The sequence below is a fragment of the Dendrobates tinctorius genome, unplaced genomic scaffold (genome assembly GCF_039654945.1).
Source record: "Dendrobates tinctorius isolate UK_male_01 unplaced genomic scaffold, ASM3965494v1 ptg000120l, whole genome shotgun sequence".
NCBI lineage: Eukaryota > Metazoa > Chordata > Amphibia > Anura > Dendrobatidae > Dendrobates > Dendrobates tinctorius.
Window position 1 is genome coordinate 35135848 of NW_027361788.1, and position 17378 is coordinate 35153225.

A 17378-nucleotide genomic window follows, 5' to 3' on the forward strand; every position below is an offset into this window, starting at 1 on the left:
TTCCTATAGTTTATTTGCATTGAACTATTTCTCGTAGGACATGTGCAGCGTCCTCTCCTGTCACATCACTCAACACGACCGAACCAGCTGCAACCGTCTACTTGTCCCATTACTTGATGGCACAGAGTGTGGTGAGAACAAGGTAACCTTTTATAAATTAGAAGCCAGAATGATTGCCTGCGGCGGTCTGGCCATGATATAAGTTTAAGTACTGGTCTAGGAGGGTGGAACTAATGCAGACAAGGAAATGTGCCTTGATTTAATGGTTTCATTATTGTCTTTCCTCAGTGGTGCCATAAAGGACGCTGTACTTCTCTTGCGGAGCTGAATCCAGTATCAGTGGTCCATGGAGTCTGGTCTACTTGGAGCAGTTTTACTTCTTGTTCTCGCAGTTGTGGAGGGGGAGTAATTGTCAGGAAACGTCAATGCAACAACCCAAGGTTACACACTAGTTAAGAAGTTATGCACTTTGGACCAGCGTTTTCTTGTTGGCCATTCAAAAAGATGTCAGTAGATCACACCCGCTCAGATTTGTGCAGTCGGACAGTTTGGACAAAACGGGTTAGGGCACTCTACAGGAAGCAACAGCCACTAAGTTTTAGAGATCACTGTTGGTTTGAGCTTGCATATCACACCAATGAGATCTGAGACATGTCTGAAGGTCATTTTTGGATGAAAATTCCATTTAATGAGTATTACAATGTCTTCCCTTGGATTACTGGGGCATGCCTGACCACACAGACCATCACCAGTGGACACCAATCATGTGTCTTTATGCATAATCATGAATGGTCTTTGCATAGATTTGATTAACCATTATGAGATTGTGGAATGTCACCTCTGGCACTTGTAAGGGAAATAATGTTCAAGTTTGAGCCCTGCACCCCATAGTTTTGGTAATGTCTGTGCCTGGTAATGCAGCTTAGTCTCATTCATGCAAATAAGCCTCAGCTGCAGTACCAGGCACATTCACTACTGAAGGATAGAGCTGTGCCACGTAAATTTAAAAAAAGAAGTGGCATATAAACTCTTCCACCCCCAACAAAGTTTGTGTAGAGTTATACTATACAACATGTTTCATTTCTATTTTGCCATGTATTTTGGAATTATACATCCCACAGACCTGCATTTGGTGGTCACAACTGCGAAGGTCCAAGCCTTCAGGCTGAAATGTGTAATACACAGGTAGGATATGGGATTTCCTTTACTTTATTTTGATACCATACATTATATTATAGATGTCTCTAGCCAGTGGCCCTTCACCTATCAGGCCAAATTGGAAGGCTTACAACAGCTGCAGATCCTCAGGTTGGACTGTTACATAAAAAAATATTTTTTTCAGGCCTGTGAAACAACACAGCTGGATTTTATGACTGAGCAATGTGCTGCCACTGACGATAAGCCGCTTTTCCTTTCTCAAGGTCAACCCTCGTACTACCACTGGACATCGGTAGCTGGGTTTGCACGTGGTGAGTGTTTTTTTTTATATGGGCTATACTATAATACATACAGTGGGTCCAGAAAGTATTTAGAGTAGACCCCTTTAAATTTTTCACAGTTTGTTTCATTGCAACCATTTGGTAAATTAAAAAAAAAAGTTCATTTTTTTTCTCATTAATGTACACTGTGCACCTCATCTTGACTGAAAAAAACAGAAATGTAGAAATTTTTGCAAATGTATTAAAAAAGAAAAACTGAAATATCACATGGTCATAAGTATTCAGACCCTTTGCTCAGTATTGAGTAGAAGCACCCTTTTGAGCTAGTACAGCCATGAGTCTTCTTGGGAATGATGCAACAAGTTTTTCACACCTGGATTTGTGGATCCTCTGCCATTCTTCCTTGCAGATCCTCTTCAGTTCCATCAGGTTGGATGGTGAATATTGGTGGACAGCCATTTTCACGTCTCTCCAGAGATGCTCAATTGGGTTTAGGTCAGGGCTCTGGCTGGGCCAGTCAAGAATGGTCACAGAGTTGTTCTGACGCCACTCCTTTGTTATTTTAGCTGTGTCTTTAGGGTCAATGTCTTGTTGGAAGGTGAACCTTCGGCCAAGTCTGAGGTCCAGAGCTCTCTTGAAGAGGTTTCATCCAGGATATCTCTGTACTTGGCCACATTCATGTTGCCTTCAATTGCAATCAGTCGCCTTGTCCCTGCAGCTTAAAAACACCCCCATAGCATGATGCTGCCACCACCATGTTTCACTGTTGGGATTGTATTGAGCAGATGATGAGCAGTGCCTGGTTTTCTCCACACATACTGCTTAGAATTATCACCAAAAAGTTCTATCTTCGTCTCATCAGACCAGATAATCTTATTTCTCATAGTCTGGGAGTCCTTCTTGTGGATTTTAGCAAACTATATGAGGGCTTTCATATGTCTTGCACTGAGGAGAGGCTTCCGTCGGGCCACTCTGCCATAAAGGCCCGATTGGTGGAGGGCTGCAGTGATAGTTGACTTTGTGGAACTTTCTCCCATCTCCCTACTGCATCTGTGGAGCTAAGCCACAGTAATCTTTGGGTTCTCCAAGTCTCTTCTCCCACGATTGATCAGTTTGGCTTGACAGCGAGATCTAGAAAGACTTCTGGTGGTCCCAAACTTCTTCCATTTAAGGATTATGGAGGTCACTGTGCTCTTAGGAACCTTGAGTACTGCAGAAATTCTTTTGTAACCTTGGCCAGATGTGTGCCTTGCCAAAATTCTGTGTCTGAGCTCCTTGGCCAGTTACTTTGACCACATGATTCTCATTTGGTCTGACATGCACTGTGAGCTGTGAGGTCTTATACAGACAGGTGTGTGCCCTTCCAGATCAAGTCCTATCAGTTTAATTAAACACAGCTGGACTCCAATGAAGGAGTAGAGCCATCTCAAGGAGGATCAAAATGAAATTGACAGCATGTGACTTAAATATGAGTGTCTGAGCAAAGGGTCTGAATACTTATGACCATGTGATATTTCAGTTTTTCTTTTTTAATAAATTTGCAAAAAATTCTACATTTCTGTTTTTTTTCAGTCAAGATGGGGTGCAGAGTGTACATTAATGAGAAAAAATGAATTGTTTTGAATTTACCAAATGGCTGCAATGAAACAAAGAGTGAAAAATCTAAAGGGGTCTGAATACTTTCTGTACCCACTGTAAATATGTAATGGTGCAAAGTTTAACATTATTACTAGCTCACAGCTTTATAGCCAGGTGGTTGCTCTGCTTCACATCATAACTGGTGTCCAGCACTACAACCCATTGGCTCATCATTTCCCAATCTATGTGGTCCACTTGCCAAAGTTTTAAACCATTTTAAATGGAACTTGTCATGGCACGTTAACTGCTGAAACAAGTAGCATGGCTGCATAGGTCTTAGTACAACAATAAGAATGATAACTCTTTTGTAGGAATCCTAAGTGCCAGTGCTGAGAAATTGAGCATTGAAGTCTAATGAAAATTAGCCAGGAAGTGTATTAGGGTGCGTGTCTAATTGGAGGCGTGTCTATATACCAGTGAATTAGGGGGGTGTTAATGTAGCAATGCACTTCCTGGATAATTTGCATGTGACTTCAAAGCTTGATTTCTTAGCAGGGACACATCAGATTACTACAAGATGGGTATCATTTTGATTGTGGCACTAGGACACATACAGCCTTCTCAGATGTTTTGTTATTAAAATAGTCCTGTGAGGTTCCCTTTAAGTACATTGAGACCTAAAACAGTTTGTTTAAATCAAGAGTGGAGGTCTGACCACGCCATGATGTTCCTCAGGTGACACATTGTGCCAGCATATGTGCCGTGCTCAGGGGCAGAATTTCATGGTGAAACGTGGCGACACTTTTATGGATGGTACGCGATGTGAGCCAAGGCGCGAGACCGAAGCCGCTATCAAGCTGTGTATAGCTGGACGATGTAAGGTGAGAAGCAGAGAGTTTAAACTCCTATTAAAGGCTGTAGCATGCTATGCTGTCATGCTGTGTTGTTATATTGGAAGCTAAAACCTTGTAGAAGACCACATAGACATATTATCAGAGTAGGTGGGAAGTGATTCTTATGAAATTACCCTGTGTGTAATACAGGTATCTTGCTCAGGTCTTTGGCTGTGATGGAGTCATGGATTCTGGGTTGGTGATGGACCAATGTCGGGTATGTGATGGAGGCAACGTCACGTGTAGCAGAGTCAGTGGGACCTTCAGTGAGGGAATAGCTGGCAGTAAGTGACAAGAATAATAATTATTAATATTATTAATTATATTATTAATCATAATTATTATTATTGGCCTAGTTTTGGATATGTTATATAATTTATAATCTAATTTTACAATCTGTTGCGTTGCAGATTATGTCACCTTTCTCACCGTTCCTGTTGGCTCAATGACAATACATGTGACCAACCGAAAACCTCTTTTCACACATATGGGTAAATGAAGGATTCCTACAATCCCTTGGTGACAGTAACGTTATAGTAAAGAGAAATAATATACACAGTGATGTTAGAGTAAAGAGATAATACACACAGTGATGTCACAGCAAAGGTATAATACACTCACTGCAGTCACAGTACAGAGATAGTGCACACAGTGATGTCAGTACTTGGATAATACCCACAGGATGTCATACTACAGAAAAAATGCACATAGTGATATCACAGTTAGAGCTGAGCGAATATGTTCGAGTTCCCTCTTATTCGGCAAGCTATAGCGCTTACCGAATACGCTGCAGAAGGAACAGGGCTTCCTGGATCTCGCCGGCTGACCATAGCCACAGCTGCGGCTGTGTCACAGTCACAGCACATGCATAGAGAGACAGTTTGTTGGGCTCTCCATGCATTCATAGATTTAAGGTGATTGACATTGAGAATATAACTGAAACAGGTTGGGGTCAAAATCCCAAACTACTGGAATCGTCAGCTACTTTTTGACTCTTATATAGCTGTAAAGGAAAACACGGAGTATATTATAGCCGGAAAGAAAAGTATCTCCATGAATGTCACTCATCCCTCAATGTTGGAAGATGAACAGGTGGAGTTCAGACTGTTTCTTACACCCGAGAAGCTTCCCCATCAGGAAAAGATCAGCATTGATGGTCCAACCACAGCTGAGATAGAGATACAGGTAATATTCATAGCATTTGCACTGCCATCTTTAAAGCTACCTAAGTGGATGACAGTCAGTTTTTTTTTCATAGGTTTACAGAAAATATGGTCCACAATATGGAGAGAGTACAAATCCTGATATTGAATACAGTTACTATGTTCCAAAGAAAGACCATTCTTACTCATGGATGTCGGTACGTGGACCATGCTCAGCAACTTGCGGTGGAGGTATTAATCCATTTTATATGAAAGCACCAACAATTTACCTATTTTTTAACTATTGATAATGAATTATACTGTCTCTTCCCTCCAGGTGTTCAGATAGTAATCCATGAATGCTTTGACCTTACGCTCCAAGAAGTGGTTGAATCAAAATTATGTAATGATTCGAACTTTATCAGACCCGCTAAGGAGCCCTGTGGGGACAATCCATGCCCTCCAAGGTATATAGCTAAATTTTCTCTCTATGGAGAAAGTATAGAGTACCGAAGACTTCCTTCCACCATAATTCATCATATTGACCATTTCTTAATTTCTAGGTGGGATGTGAAGGTGTCTTCTCCATGCACGGTCTCCTGTGGAGGTGGCGTCACATTGAGGACAGTACACTGTGTCCAAAAGCAAAATGATATGGAGACAATAATATCTGATCGGTACTGCGGTCACACACCAAGACCTGAGGTCTTCACTACCTGTCACCCTGAGACCTGTCCTGCTAGGTAGCTCTATAAAATAAGGAGTTATGCACTAAAGAGGATTGATATTTAGGCAGCTTTTGTTGCAAATCCTACTTGATTTATTTAGAAAAAGTTGTCCAAATCCAGATGACATTAGCAGAACTGGTTGACTATGTTACACACAAAGGGATCTCCCATATCTCACCCAAGAAATGGTGGAAAAAAGGATTGGACTTGATAAATTTTAACTCCCGATCCCATGGATGTCCCTAAAGATAAGCCACCACTTTTGCAAACATATGTTGAATTGAGTGTACATGGAAGGAATATCTGTTGGTCAAATGAGCATGAGGCCTTTGGCAACTGAAAGTGTCCGGTCATCTATAGTCTACCGTGTGGCCAAGTTGTCAGGAAACACCGTCTCTATAGATTTTTATTTCTTCTCTTGGAATGGACGTGGCCAAGAAAAGGTGGCTCTCATGTGGTTGAGAAAGTACATCAATTGTCTATCTTGGCTTGGTACAGATGGAAACAGTGGACAAAGGAGTGGAGTACCCATTATATTTGATAAGTGCAGCTACTAAATCTGCAAAATTCTGTTCCTTTGTGAGATAAAGTGTTTTTCTCTTTGTAGGTGGGAAATGTCGGAGCCTGGTCCTTGCTCAGCCATTTGTGGATCTGGTCTAGCAAAGCGTAATGTTTCTTGTGTGCAGTCACAGTCTGGTTTAGAAGCCGTAGTGGAGGACTCCAATTGCTCAGGGCATGAGAGGCCGACATCCCTGGTCCAGTGTATGGTCAGCGTATGCCCCGTCGGCTGGGATACAGTAAGTATTATGTCCAACTGAAGTTTAACAGGAACATGCTAAATTATGCCAATTACATTTTGCATGTTGCTTGTGTTCTTGCCATAGATTATACCTTCAGTAAATAACGATACCAATGGCATCAACAAGACAGATGTGTATGTGTGGAGTCCAGTCCAGGGGCAATGCTCCGTCACTTGCGGTACCGGTAAATATTAATTCCCGGATGGTGTGACATTAGCTTTGGATTTCCTCATAGTAAGTGAGTAGTAATTAGATAATGAGCCTTAACCTAACTCCTAAGTACTAGAAGTCAATACCAAGATCTGCCAGGGCTGGCAAAGTCTTCATGACTCCCGGGATGCTACATAAACGGTGGTTTTTAGATATCAAATGGCTAATGGAAATCATTTTTCATTTTACTTTTGATAATAGCAGGAAATTAAGGTTTAGTACCATCAGCTATGTGTAAAGTAAATTAGAAGACCAAGATGTCTACATTTTTACATTTAGACAGTCATATATATGTAATATTCTACTTATACTATCCCTCTCAGGTTCTTCAGAGCTCCACTATATTTGTGTTGACTTTTATGCCAAAGAGGAGACCATGGAGGAGAACTGTAACCAAACTTTGAAGCCGGGGACACAACATAAGCCATGTCATCCCCAAAGCTGTCCTCCAGAGTAAATAAATCCTGCATATTTTGTCATTATTTTACTGTTTCTAACTACATTAGTTATTATTACATTAACATAAGAAAAAGGCGCAGAGAAGTAACAACTGTGAAATTGCCCATGACCTCTGATAACTGGAACAGAATGAATAAGACAAATGTTTATAGTTGTTGGACCTGTCTGAGAATTGCCACCTGACACTTTGACTTTAGTTCCGATGTTATTTTAATAGTTTTTGTTATTTTTTCCTATAGATGGGAAGTGATGGAGTTATGGCCATGTCCTGTGACTTGTGGTAGAGGAATAATCTCAATGTCTGTGGCCTGTGTGAGGAGGGATAATAACATCACCTATCGATTACCTCATTCCAATTGCAGCCCAATCCCACTTCCAAACTCCATGAAAGAGTGCGCCATGGAGCCCTGTCCTGTCCGGTAATGATCCTCAGAGTATGAGCTGTTGTAACGTGGCACGGGACGGTAGCCGTGGGCGAGGTACACTACATGAAGGTGGGGGTCCTGGCTGGGTGTGTGGACTTGTGCTGTGAGGCGCTACGTGTGCTCAGGTGGTCACATGTAACTGATTATGTTGGTTTGCCAGGACCGGACATTTCACAGTTCAGTGAGGGAGACCATCAGTCAAAAATACATTTTTTACTGATCAGTAACTTGGTACACAACTTGATGAACATTTTCTTTCAACACATGGATCGTTTTCCACACATAGATTCCTTCCCCCTTTCTCTCTTGTCCGCTATCTTCACTTTTCCTCTTTTTTTCACCACAGACCAGTTATTATCTACAGTCCTAGGCTCAACTCGCAGATCTGCGTCCTTTTTCCCTTAGAGGAGCTACTCTAACAATATGGCCTTTACTTATCTCTTCTGTCTCAGACGCTCTGGAACGCCTACCCGGGCACTCTCTTCACCTTGCGCTCTGTCCCATTTTGTCCCGTTACTGACCCAGGACCCATCTCCCATCTATCTCTTTGTTGCTTCAGTCACTTCTCTTCTGCTCAGGATCTCGCTATCCTCTTTCTCCTCTCTCTTTAGGGACACCCATTTCATGTGGAACTGGTCATATTGGACCTTAGGTCTTTTCTCTGCACATTCTGGGCCCTTTCTAACCCTCTGGCAGGAACTGTCTCTTGTCCCTCCAGCTTAGCCCCCACCCCACTCTTGGCTAGTCCCAACTATCTTGTTTTTCATATTAACTACCTGCTGCTGTGCAGACTACAATACAAACACTATTAACACACGGTGAGCTGGTTTTCCTCCCTTTTTCCACTATTAACGCATAACACAGTTCACATCGCACATTATAACATTACACTTGTTCTTCAAGGGTGAACATGGGCAGCATGTCCACCTCCTCACACTATCTGCAATGATTCTGGTGGACTGCTCTTTACTGATAAGTTAGTTTGCACATTAATGTCAGCAAAACTTGCTGCTTACGGGGTGCTGGCCAATCACAAATCTATTTAGGTCCCCACGACTCTCCCTTGATGGCAGATATTGGGGGATCAGACAGTTGGCTTCCAATATTTCCAATCCATTTTTTCTCAAGGGAGATAATCCACTTCTCTAGGCTCTTTCTTCTCTCCATCCCCCCCACATGCATGCTTGAAAATAAGGGAACTGTCAACTAAACAAGTGTTTTTCCCACAGCTTTCAGAAGCCAATTTTAGGGAAGGTAACCCTGACAAATAAAAAAAAAAACTACACTTCTGTTGTTTTTATTACTTTACCACACCACTAATCACTTCATAAATGTCATGCTTCTGTCAAAAGCAAGATGGCGCATGGCGAGACGGAAGGGAAGGGGAGCTGTGCCACTAGTGAATGATTAAAGAGGGGCACCCCTGACACTTGCCCTTTGCATTCCTAGACAGGTTATTTCACTTTCATATCTCTGTCTTACCTGAGAATGACCCTGACTAATGTGTAGGGCAGCAGGAACGTTAGTCCTGCTCTGACATAATGATACAAAGTGAAACAGAGAAGGCTAAAAGAAACAGCAATGGCTCAACACTCCCAGAATACAGAAAGGGGAAAGAAAAGATGAGGCTAACCATATAGGAGATAAGGTAAAGGAAGACACTCAAACAAACTTCCAAACAGATATCTCAAGAGGCGACCTCTCTTCACACAGCTCACACCTCCAGCTCCAAACCAGGTGATTGCAAGCTATCACTGGCAACTATTCAAGCTAATAGGTGAGTATTTATACCACAGGGGAGTGGAGAAATCAGAAAAGCAGAGGTAACAGGATGGAGAGCTCTAGGAAACAAACAACTGTTTATCCTTGCAACAACACATCAAGGAAAATCTGCACATCTAACAGAAAAGAAAAGCAGATCCAACCAGTGCAGGTGCATGTGTAGCCAGGCGTAATCTTCTGACCACTCTCTGTTGCGGCATCCCTGTCACAATATAGTTAGACAATGATTAGTTTCCCTCATCTCTTTTCCAAAATCCTGATATTGATTTCCCATTTCCCTATATTTGCCTGTGAAGAGGAGATCCTAGGTAGAGTTGAGCGAATTTGCTCGGGTCCCTGCTTATTTGGCAAGATATAGCACTTACCGAATAACCTGCAGAGGGAACCTGGCTTCCTGGATCGCCCCAGCAGATCAGCTGTTCGGCTTCGCAGCTGCAGGTGTCGCGGATGTGTGACAGTCATCATGACACATGCATCGAGAGCCTGTTGGGCTCTCGATGCATGTGTCGTAACTGTCACACAGCTGAGACACATGCAGCTGTGGAGTCGAACAGCTGATCTGCTGGCGCGATCCAGGAAGCCAGGTTCCCTCTGCAGCTTATTCGGTAAGTGCTATATCTTGCCAAGTAAGCAGGGACCCAAGCAAATTCGCTCAACTCTAATCCTAGAAGCACAATGAGGTTTTTCAACTTAGGTTCACTCTCTTAAATGCATGTATTTAACCTGCTGCACGACCAGATCTACCCTCGCCTACTGTATCACCACCCATCCCTTGTAGATTGTGAGCCCTCGCGGGCAGGGTCCTCTCTCCTCCTGTACCAGTCGTGACTTGTATCGTTTAAGATTACTGCACTTGCTTTTATTATGTACACCCCTCCTCACATATAAAGTGCCATGAAATAAATGGCGCTATAGTAATAAAAATAATAATAATAATGTATTTGGGGCTAAAAATCATTTATGCAATTCGATTTCATTACAAATTTTGCACCGTTTTGCTTTTACAAGCTCTTTGCTTCCTGGCACATTCAACTTTGATGTTGTCTGTGATTATAAATCAGTTGATTTGAGCTAAAAAAAAACCCACACAAGATGGTAAGAAATTCTCCCATTGGCAAGTAGAAGGAGATCACTGTGCTCATTCTGCAAACAAAAGGCTATAAAAGACAAAGTGCAACATTTTTGATAACACCCTAAAATCCAAACCTTTAAATAAGAAAAATAAATTGTCCACAAGGGTAGACAACCTCTTTAGTTGAATTTTGGAGCAAAGTAAATCTTCAAAAACGTTGTTTTTTTCCCCAGGTGGCGCTATAAATCAGGATCTTGTAGTGTAAGTTGTGGAGGCGGCATCTTACAGAGAGTGCTATATTGCACCAGAGAAGGAGAAGCTGAAGAAAAAATAGTTGCAGATAATGAATGTCAGCATTTGCCTCATCCTCAAGAACAGGAACCCTGCAACCACCAGCCGTGCCCCCCGAGGTACAAGTACAGAATGTTTTTCTACGTCTGTACATTACAGAATGCTAGGCAGTTCTTATAATTTTTATCAAAATTGTTTACTTTGTTGCACTGCTGACTATGACTACGTCAGCAGGTTTCCGATATTTCATAGTCATCGTGTTATTTGTGCATCTGAACGTTCTTTTCTCATTCACTACAAGGTGGCAAGTGGTAGAAGTCAGTCCATGTTCTGCAGCTTGTGGGTATGGAGTATCCAAACAGAAGGTGTCTTGTATGGAGACAGTGGCTGGAGAAGACAATGAGGTAGACGCAGTGTTTTGCTCATCTCATGAGAGACCTCTGACCGTCATCCCTTGCTTTATGGCCACCTGCTTCTACACGTGGGATGTGGGGGCCTGGACTCAGGTACTGATCAACCACAAAAGAAGGCGCTTTGCCTGTGTTAATAGGAATAGTAGCTAATGTATTCTTAACCTTTAGTGCTCGGCTACTTGTGGAAACGGCATTCAAAGACGTCAAGAATTTTGCATCAACTCCAAGACTCATCAGCAAGTGAGTCCCACATTCTGCCTGAACGCCCCGAAGCCCATAACCATGAGAGGATGTTCAGAGAACCCCTGCCTATTGGAAACCCAGACATCACAGCCAGACATGGCGCGAGCCCCATTGTCGACATCAGCTGTCCCTAACCAGGGACCTCAATTTAAAGCTGCTCCAATGTCTGAAAGACCAAAGCATATGGACGATGAAGGTGAAGATGGTAACTGTGGTTTGAGCGTTGTTCCGTCCAATCATGATTTTATTATTTTACCAAATTGTTTCCACGTGCTGCAGAAACTGACAATCTGACATAAAATAAATACAATTTGCAGCACGTCAATTGTTTCTGCGGCTTCTATCCTCAATAGAGGGGTGAATTCCACCACAATCTGCACCAAAAGTCACCCGATGTCCATGTACGGTAGTCATAAAATGGACCCAAAAGATTGAATTCTTGCAGACTCAGCTGATGGACTGGATCGTGTCTCTCTATCAGACACCTGACCCTACAATGCAATAAGTAGCCTGAATGGTCAGATGACTGTATGGATGGGATGTTATCACTTCCGGTCCCGAGAATTTTGGGTTAGATCCTCATTTTTGTCCTTACTAGTATCATTGTCATTTGCAGATGTCTGTGGTCGTCTATTCATGAACTCAACCGGAGTAATAAATACTACTGGCCTTCTGGAAAAAGATTGTATATTTTCAATCGGACGTCCTCTCGGAGAAGTGATAGTTGTGAAAGTCCTCTCAAGCTCCCTCAACTGCACAGCCGGTAGGTTTCTAGGGTGGAGATTACTAGAATTATTTTTAGGGTCTTCTCTCTATGTACCGTTGTGGCCAAAAGTATTGACACCCCTGCAATTTTGTCAGATAATACTCAGTTTCTTCCTGAAAATGATTGCAAACACAAATTCTTTGGTATTATTATCTTCATTTAATTTGTCTTAAATGAAAAAAAACACAAAAAGAATTGTCCTAAAGCCAAATTGGATATAATTCCACATCAAACATAAAAAAGAGGGTGGACAAAAGTATTGTCACTGTTCAAAAAATCATGTGATGCTTCTCTAATTTGTGTAATTAACAGCACCTGTAACTTACCTGTGGCACCTAACAGGTGTTGGCAATAACTAAATCACACTTGCAGCCAGTTGACATGGATTAAAGTTGACTCAACCTCTGTCCTGTGTCCTTGTGTGTACCACATTGAGCATGGAGAAAAGAAAGAAGACCAAAGAACTGTCTGAGGACTTGAGAAACCAAATTGTGAGGAAGCATGAGCAATCTCAAGGCTACAAGTCCATCTCCAAAGACCTGAATGTTCCTGTGTCTACCGTGCGCAGTGTCATCAAGAAGTTTAAAGCCCATGGCACTGTGGCTAACCTCCCTAGATGTGGATGGAAAAGAAAAATTGACAAGAGATTTCAACGCAAGATTGTGCGGATGTTGGATAAAGAACCTTGACTAACATCCAAACAAGTTCAAGCTGCCCTGCAGTCCGAGGGTACAACAGTGTCAACCCGTACTATCCATACAAAAAGGGTGGGGGAACAAGAGGCGCAATAGTGCCCTATCACTAGTGACACTACGATGTGAGTGGTGTAATGCAGTTCCACTCACCTATTCCAGTTGTGTGACCCACAACTGGCTTGGAGACATAACACAGTATCAGCTGCTGCAGGACCTCCACCGACCACTCCAAAGTGGAAAAACTGCCAGAGAATATGGGAAGCAAGATGTGCCACAGTCCGCGCTGCTGAATCCACAAAATCACCTGGGATGCAAGATGTAGTAACAAAGTACTTCTTTATTCCTTCCTACGCGTTTCAGCGCCCTTCCTGGCACCTTCCTCAGGGATCCCTGAGGAAGGTGCCAGGAAGGGCGCCGAAACGCGTAGGAAGGAATAAAGAAGTACTTTGTTACTACATCTTGCATCCCAGGTGATTTTGTGGATTCAGCAGCGCGGACTGTGGCACATCTTGCTTCCTAACCCGTACTATCCGTCGGCATCTGAATGAAAAGGGACTGTATGGTAGGAGACGCAGGAAGACCCCACTTCTTACCCCAAGACATAAAAAAGCCAGGCTGGAGTTTGCCAAAACTTACCTGAAAAAGCCTAAAATGTTTTGGAAGAATGTTCTCTGGTCAGATGAGACAAAAGTAGAGCTTTTTGGGCAAAGGCATCAACATAGAGTTTACAGGAGAAAAAAAGAGGCATTCAAAGAAAAAAACACGGTTCCTACAGAAAAACATGGCGGAGGTTCCCTGATGTTTTGGGGTTGCTTTGCTGCCTCTGGCACTGGACTGCTTGACTGTGTGCATGGCATTATGAAGTCTGAAGACTACCAACAAATTTTGCAGCATAATGTAGGGCCCAGTGTGAGAAAGCTGGGTCTCCCTCAGAGGTCATGGGTCTTCCAGCAGGACAATGACCCAAAACACACTTCAAAAAACATTAGAAAATGGTTTGAGAGAAAGCACTGGAGACTTCTAAGGTGGCCAGCAATGAGTCCAGACCTGAATCCCATAGAACACCTGTGGAGAGATCTAAAAATGGCAGTTTGGAGAAGGCACCCTTCAAATATCAGGGACCTGGAGCAGTTTGCCAAAGAAGAATGGTCTAAAATTCCAGCAAAGCATTGTAAGAAACTCATTGATGGTTACCGGAAGCGGTTGGTCGCAGTTATTTTGGCTAAAGGTTGTGCAACCAAGTATTAGGCTGAGGGTGCCAATACTTTTGTCTGGCCCATTTTTGGAGTTTTGTGTGAAATGATCAATGTTTTGCTTTTTGCGTCATTCTCTTTTGTGTTTTTTCATTTAAGACAAATTAAATGAAGATAGTAATACCAAAGAATTTGTGTTTGCAATCATTTTCAGGAAGAAACTGAGTATTATCTGACAAAATTGCAGGGGTGTCAATGCTTTTGGCCACAACTGTACATGTCATATGTATATTTTCCACCTTTAGAGATGATCCATCATGGCGGTTCCAAAGATAGGAACAAACAGCAGGACCCATAGAAAGCCAAGCGCCTCTGAATGGTGCCCGACTAATTTTAGGAAAAGGCCCTTCAGCATACACCAAACCTGAGTCTAAACAGATATAGAAACAATCAGCACTAATGAGGCTATGTGCACATGCTGCGGATTCACCAGCGTATTTTTCCGTGCGGATCCGCAGGTAAAACCGCAGGTAAAGTGACCAGCGGTTTTCCCCTGCGGTTTGACACCTGGACAATGGAATAGGTGTCAAACCGCAGTGGAATCCGCAGAAAGAATTGACATGTCAATTCTTTCTGCGGATTTAAGACCGCAGCTTTTCTGCATGAAAAAACCGCAGCATGTGCACTGCGGATTGTAAATCCCATAGACTTACATGGTACTGTACACTGTCTGCAGTACTGCTGCGGAACCGCAGGGCCAAGTCCGCTGCGGATCCACAGCAGAATCCGCAGCGTGTGCACATACCCTTAAGAAAGATATACTGTATAGGCCCCATACTTAGCCACTTTAGGCAGACACCAAGCCATACCCCCACAGTTTATAGACCCCCTTACCTTGTTTACACATCTTAGGTTCAGAGCCCCACTTCTCCCCATTGTCGTGCTTCCCTCCTCTCTATCCAAAAAAGGATAGTGCCCCTTTGTGGGAGATGTATGAGTTTTCCAGGAAAACCTCTCTTTTTCTGGAAGTGTCACAGATGTTCTAAAAGAGTTGATATGCCATCAATATCTCTTTCTTTATTGACCATAGGGGAACTGGTGCTGTTTTACGGCAGAGCCATGTGGAGAAAGTCGTGTACCCGTCTCTCTTCGGTGACTCTGATTGCAAGATCAAACACTCTAACAGTGCGACAGCGCCAATTTCATCCTGGTAACGGAATTGCACTGGCATACTGGAGCAGATCAGCCACAGAGAGCTACCACCAAGGTATTAAAGCTGCGATATCCTATACCTCACGTATAACTGCTAAATCTGTACCCCCAATCACCATGACACCTACCATGCTTTCTACAGACTGTGATGTCCAACTTTTTGGGATGCACGGAGACATACAGAATCCTGTTCATCCAAAGTCGGGCTCTCTGGCATGTCGTGTTTTCATCGATGTTCCCCCCATATTTACCATAGCTATTCATGCCCTGTATATGGATCTGAACTTAGGACACAATGAAACCAACTCAAATTATATCCTGGTGAGTAGACACAAGTGGGAATTTGCAAATAGGCACTTTGGGCCGATGTGGGCGAAAGGAAGTTGATTCTCGGCTGCTCCCCAACCCTAAACCTTCATGTTTCCAGCACGATAAGAATTGCCCATGGGATAATGCAGATGAATAGTTACAAGCATCTATCATTAATATCAGAGCCTTATTGGTAGCACCACAATACAGCTTCTATATAATACTGCCATACTGTGCCTGCATAATGCTACCATACAGATCCTATATAATACCACCATACAATGCTTACATAATACTGTTATACTGCTGCTGTATAACACCACCATACAGCGCCAACATAGTACTGTCATACACATCCTATAATCCAGTATACAGTGCTCACATAATACTGTCATACAACGCCTACATAATACTACTCTCATGCAGTTCCTATATAATACCACCAAACCATGCCTGCATAACATGGTCATATAGATCCTACAACATGCTGCCATACTGTGCCTGCATAATACTGTAATTCAGATCTTATATAACACTACCATACAGTGCTAACATAAGTCATATATCCCCTGCATAATTCTGCTATACTGTGCTGACATAATACTGTCATACAGCTCCTACATAATACTGTTATACTGTTCCCACATACAATAATACTGTAATACAACTATTACATAACACTGCTATTCTGTGAACCAGAGGTGAATCTAGATTGGTGGAGATGCCTTAAATATAAAGGGAAGTAGGTAAAATTATGAGTTGAACTGCCATACTACTGCTGTCTAAATTACACCACTAAACAATGACAAAAATGTAACATAGTATGGACTTGTAATTCCCGCATAGTAGAGCCATGTAGTACCCGAAGGACTACAACAAATATTATCTTGATATAAATTTTACATGGCCTGTCACTTAGAGGTTAGCGTAGACTGTGACGATGGTCGAGACCCCATAAATTGTGCAGCTCCTAAGGCAACACTGAAATTATACAGCTACATATTTAGATGGGAATTTAGCATTGGGGCACAGATGGCACTTTTTTATTTTAACATTAAGATTATGCTTTTCAGATTCGAGACATGAAGACGCTGAAGTCCACCGCCTTCCACGGGAATCATTTATTTTACTGGGAGTCTTTAGGAAGCCAAGCAGAGATAGAATTCAATGGCGACTTCTCACAGGACAGAGTCAGCGTCCGGGCTCAGTACTGGGCGAGGGAGCGAGGAAGGCAGAAACAGGCATAGGAGGACAACACCTAATGATGATCTCACCTGAGCACTTGGAAATGACCCCAGTCATTCTGCATCTTCCATGAACAGCCACAAATTAGAGCAAAACTTGGTTTTGTCACCAAGTCGCGGACACATATGTACGGTTTACATAATTTTATATAGTTTTGTTACATTCTGATAATCTGCCACTTGTGTGTAATACCTGGGAGACTCCTTAGATTAAAAAAAACCCTATATAACAGTGTAAGATATTATATGGACATTTTATTTTACATTTTTGCATTTTATCTGAAATTCTCTGTGCAGCTGAAAGTCTACTCCTAACCACCTATCAGCCCTCGGAGTCCATCACCTTGATAGAAATTTGAGATGGCATACCGGGGAGAGGTTAGTGTAGATTGCTTACAGTAAATCATAACCTTACCTTTGCTAACATCCTCACTGCCTCTCTGAAATACTCTGCGCTGCTTGGTGTGTCTGCTGCCACCAACTT

General features: G+C 42.5%; 1 protein-coding gene across 1 annotated transcript in view; it reads left to right on the forward strand.

The window, feature by feature from the left end:
* Positions 1-17132, forward strand: part of ADAMTS13 (ADAM metallopeptidase with thrombospondin type 1 motif 13) — a 59595-nt gene extending 42463 nt beyond the window's left edge. Inside the window, exons 11-32 of the mRNA XM_073541149.1 lie at positions 38-142; positions 289-440; positions 1122-1185; positions 1343-1469; positions 3753-3898; positions 4074-4194; positions 4321-4401; positions 4914-5095; positions 5169-5304; positions 5390-5519; positions 5616-5795; positions 6388-6577; positions 6665-6764; positions 7114-7243; positions 7489-7668; positions 10762-10938; positions 11121-11325; positions 11401-11671; positions 12092-12238; positions 15220-15396; positions 15484-15662; positions 16724-17132. Of these exons, the coding sequence (XP_073397250.1) occupies positions 38-142; positions 289-440; positions 1122-1185; positions 1343-1469; positions 3753-3898; positions 4074-4194; positions 4321-4401; positions 4914-5095; positions 5169-5304; positions 5390-5519; positions 5616-5795; positions 6388-6577; positions 6665-6764; positions 7114-7243; positions 7489-7668; positions 10762-10938; positions 11121-11325; positions 11401-11671; positions 12092-12238; positions 15220-15396; positions 15484-15662; positions 16724-16897 (3354 nt within the window). The 3' untranslated portion in view covers positions 16898-17132. The remainder of the gene's footprint in view (positions 1-37; positions 143-288; positions 441-1121; positions 1186-1342; positions 1470-3752; positions 3899-4073; positions 4195-4320; positions 4402-4913; positions 5096-5168; positions 5305-5389; positions 5520-5615; positions 5796-6387; positions 6578-6664; positions 6765-7113; positions 7244-7488; positions 7669-10761; positions 10939-11120; positions 11326-11400; positions 11672-12091; positions 12239-15219; positions 15397-15483; positions 15663-16723) is intronic.
* The last annotated feature ends 246 nt before the right edge of the window (positions 17133-17378 follow it).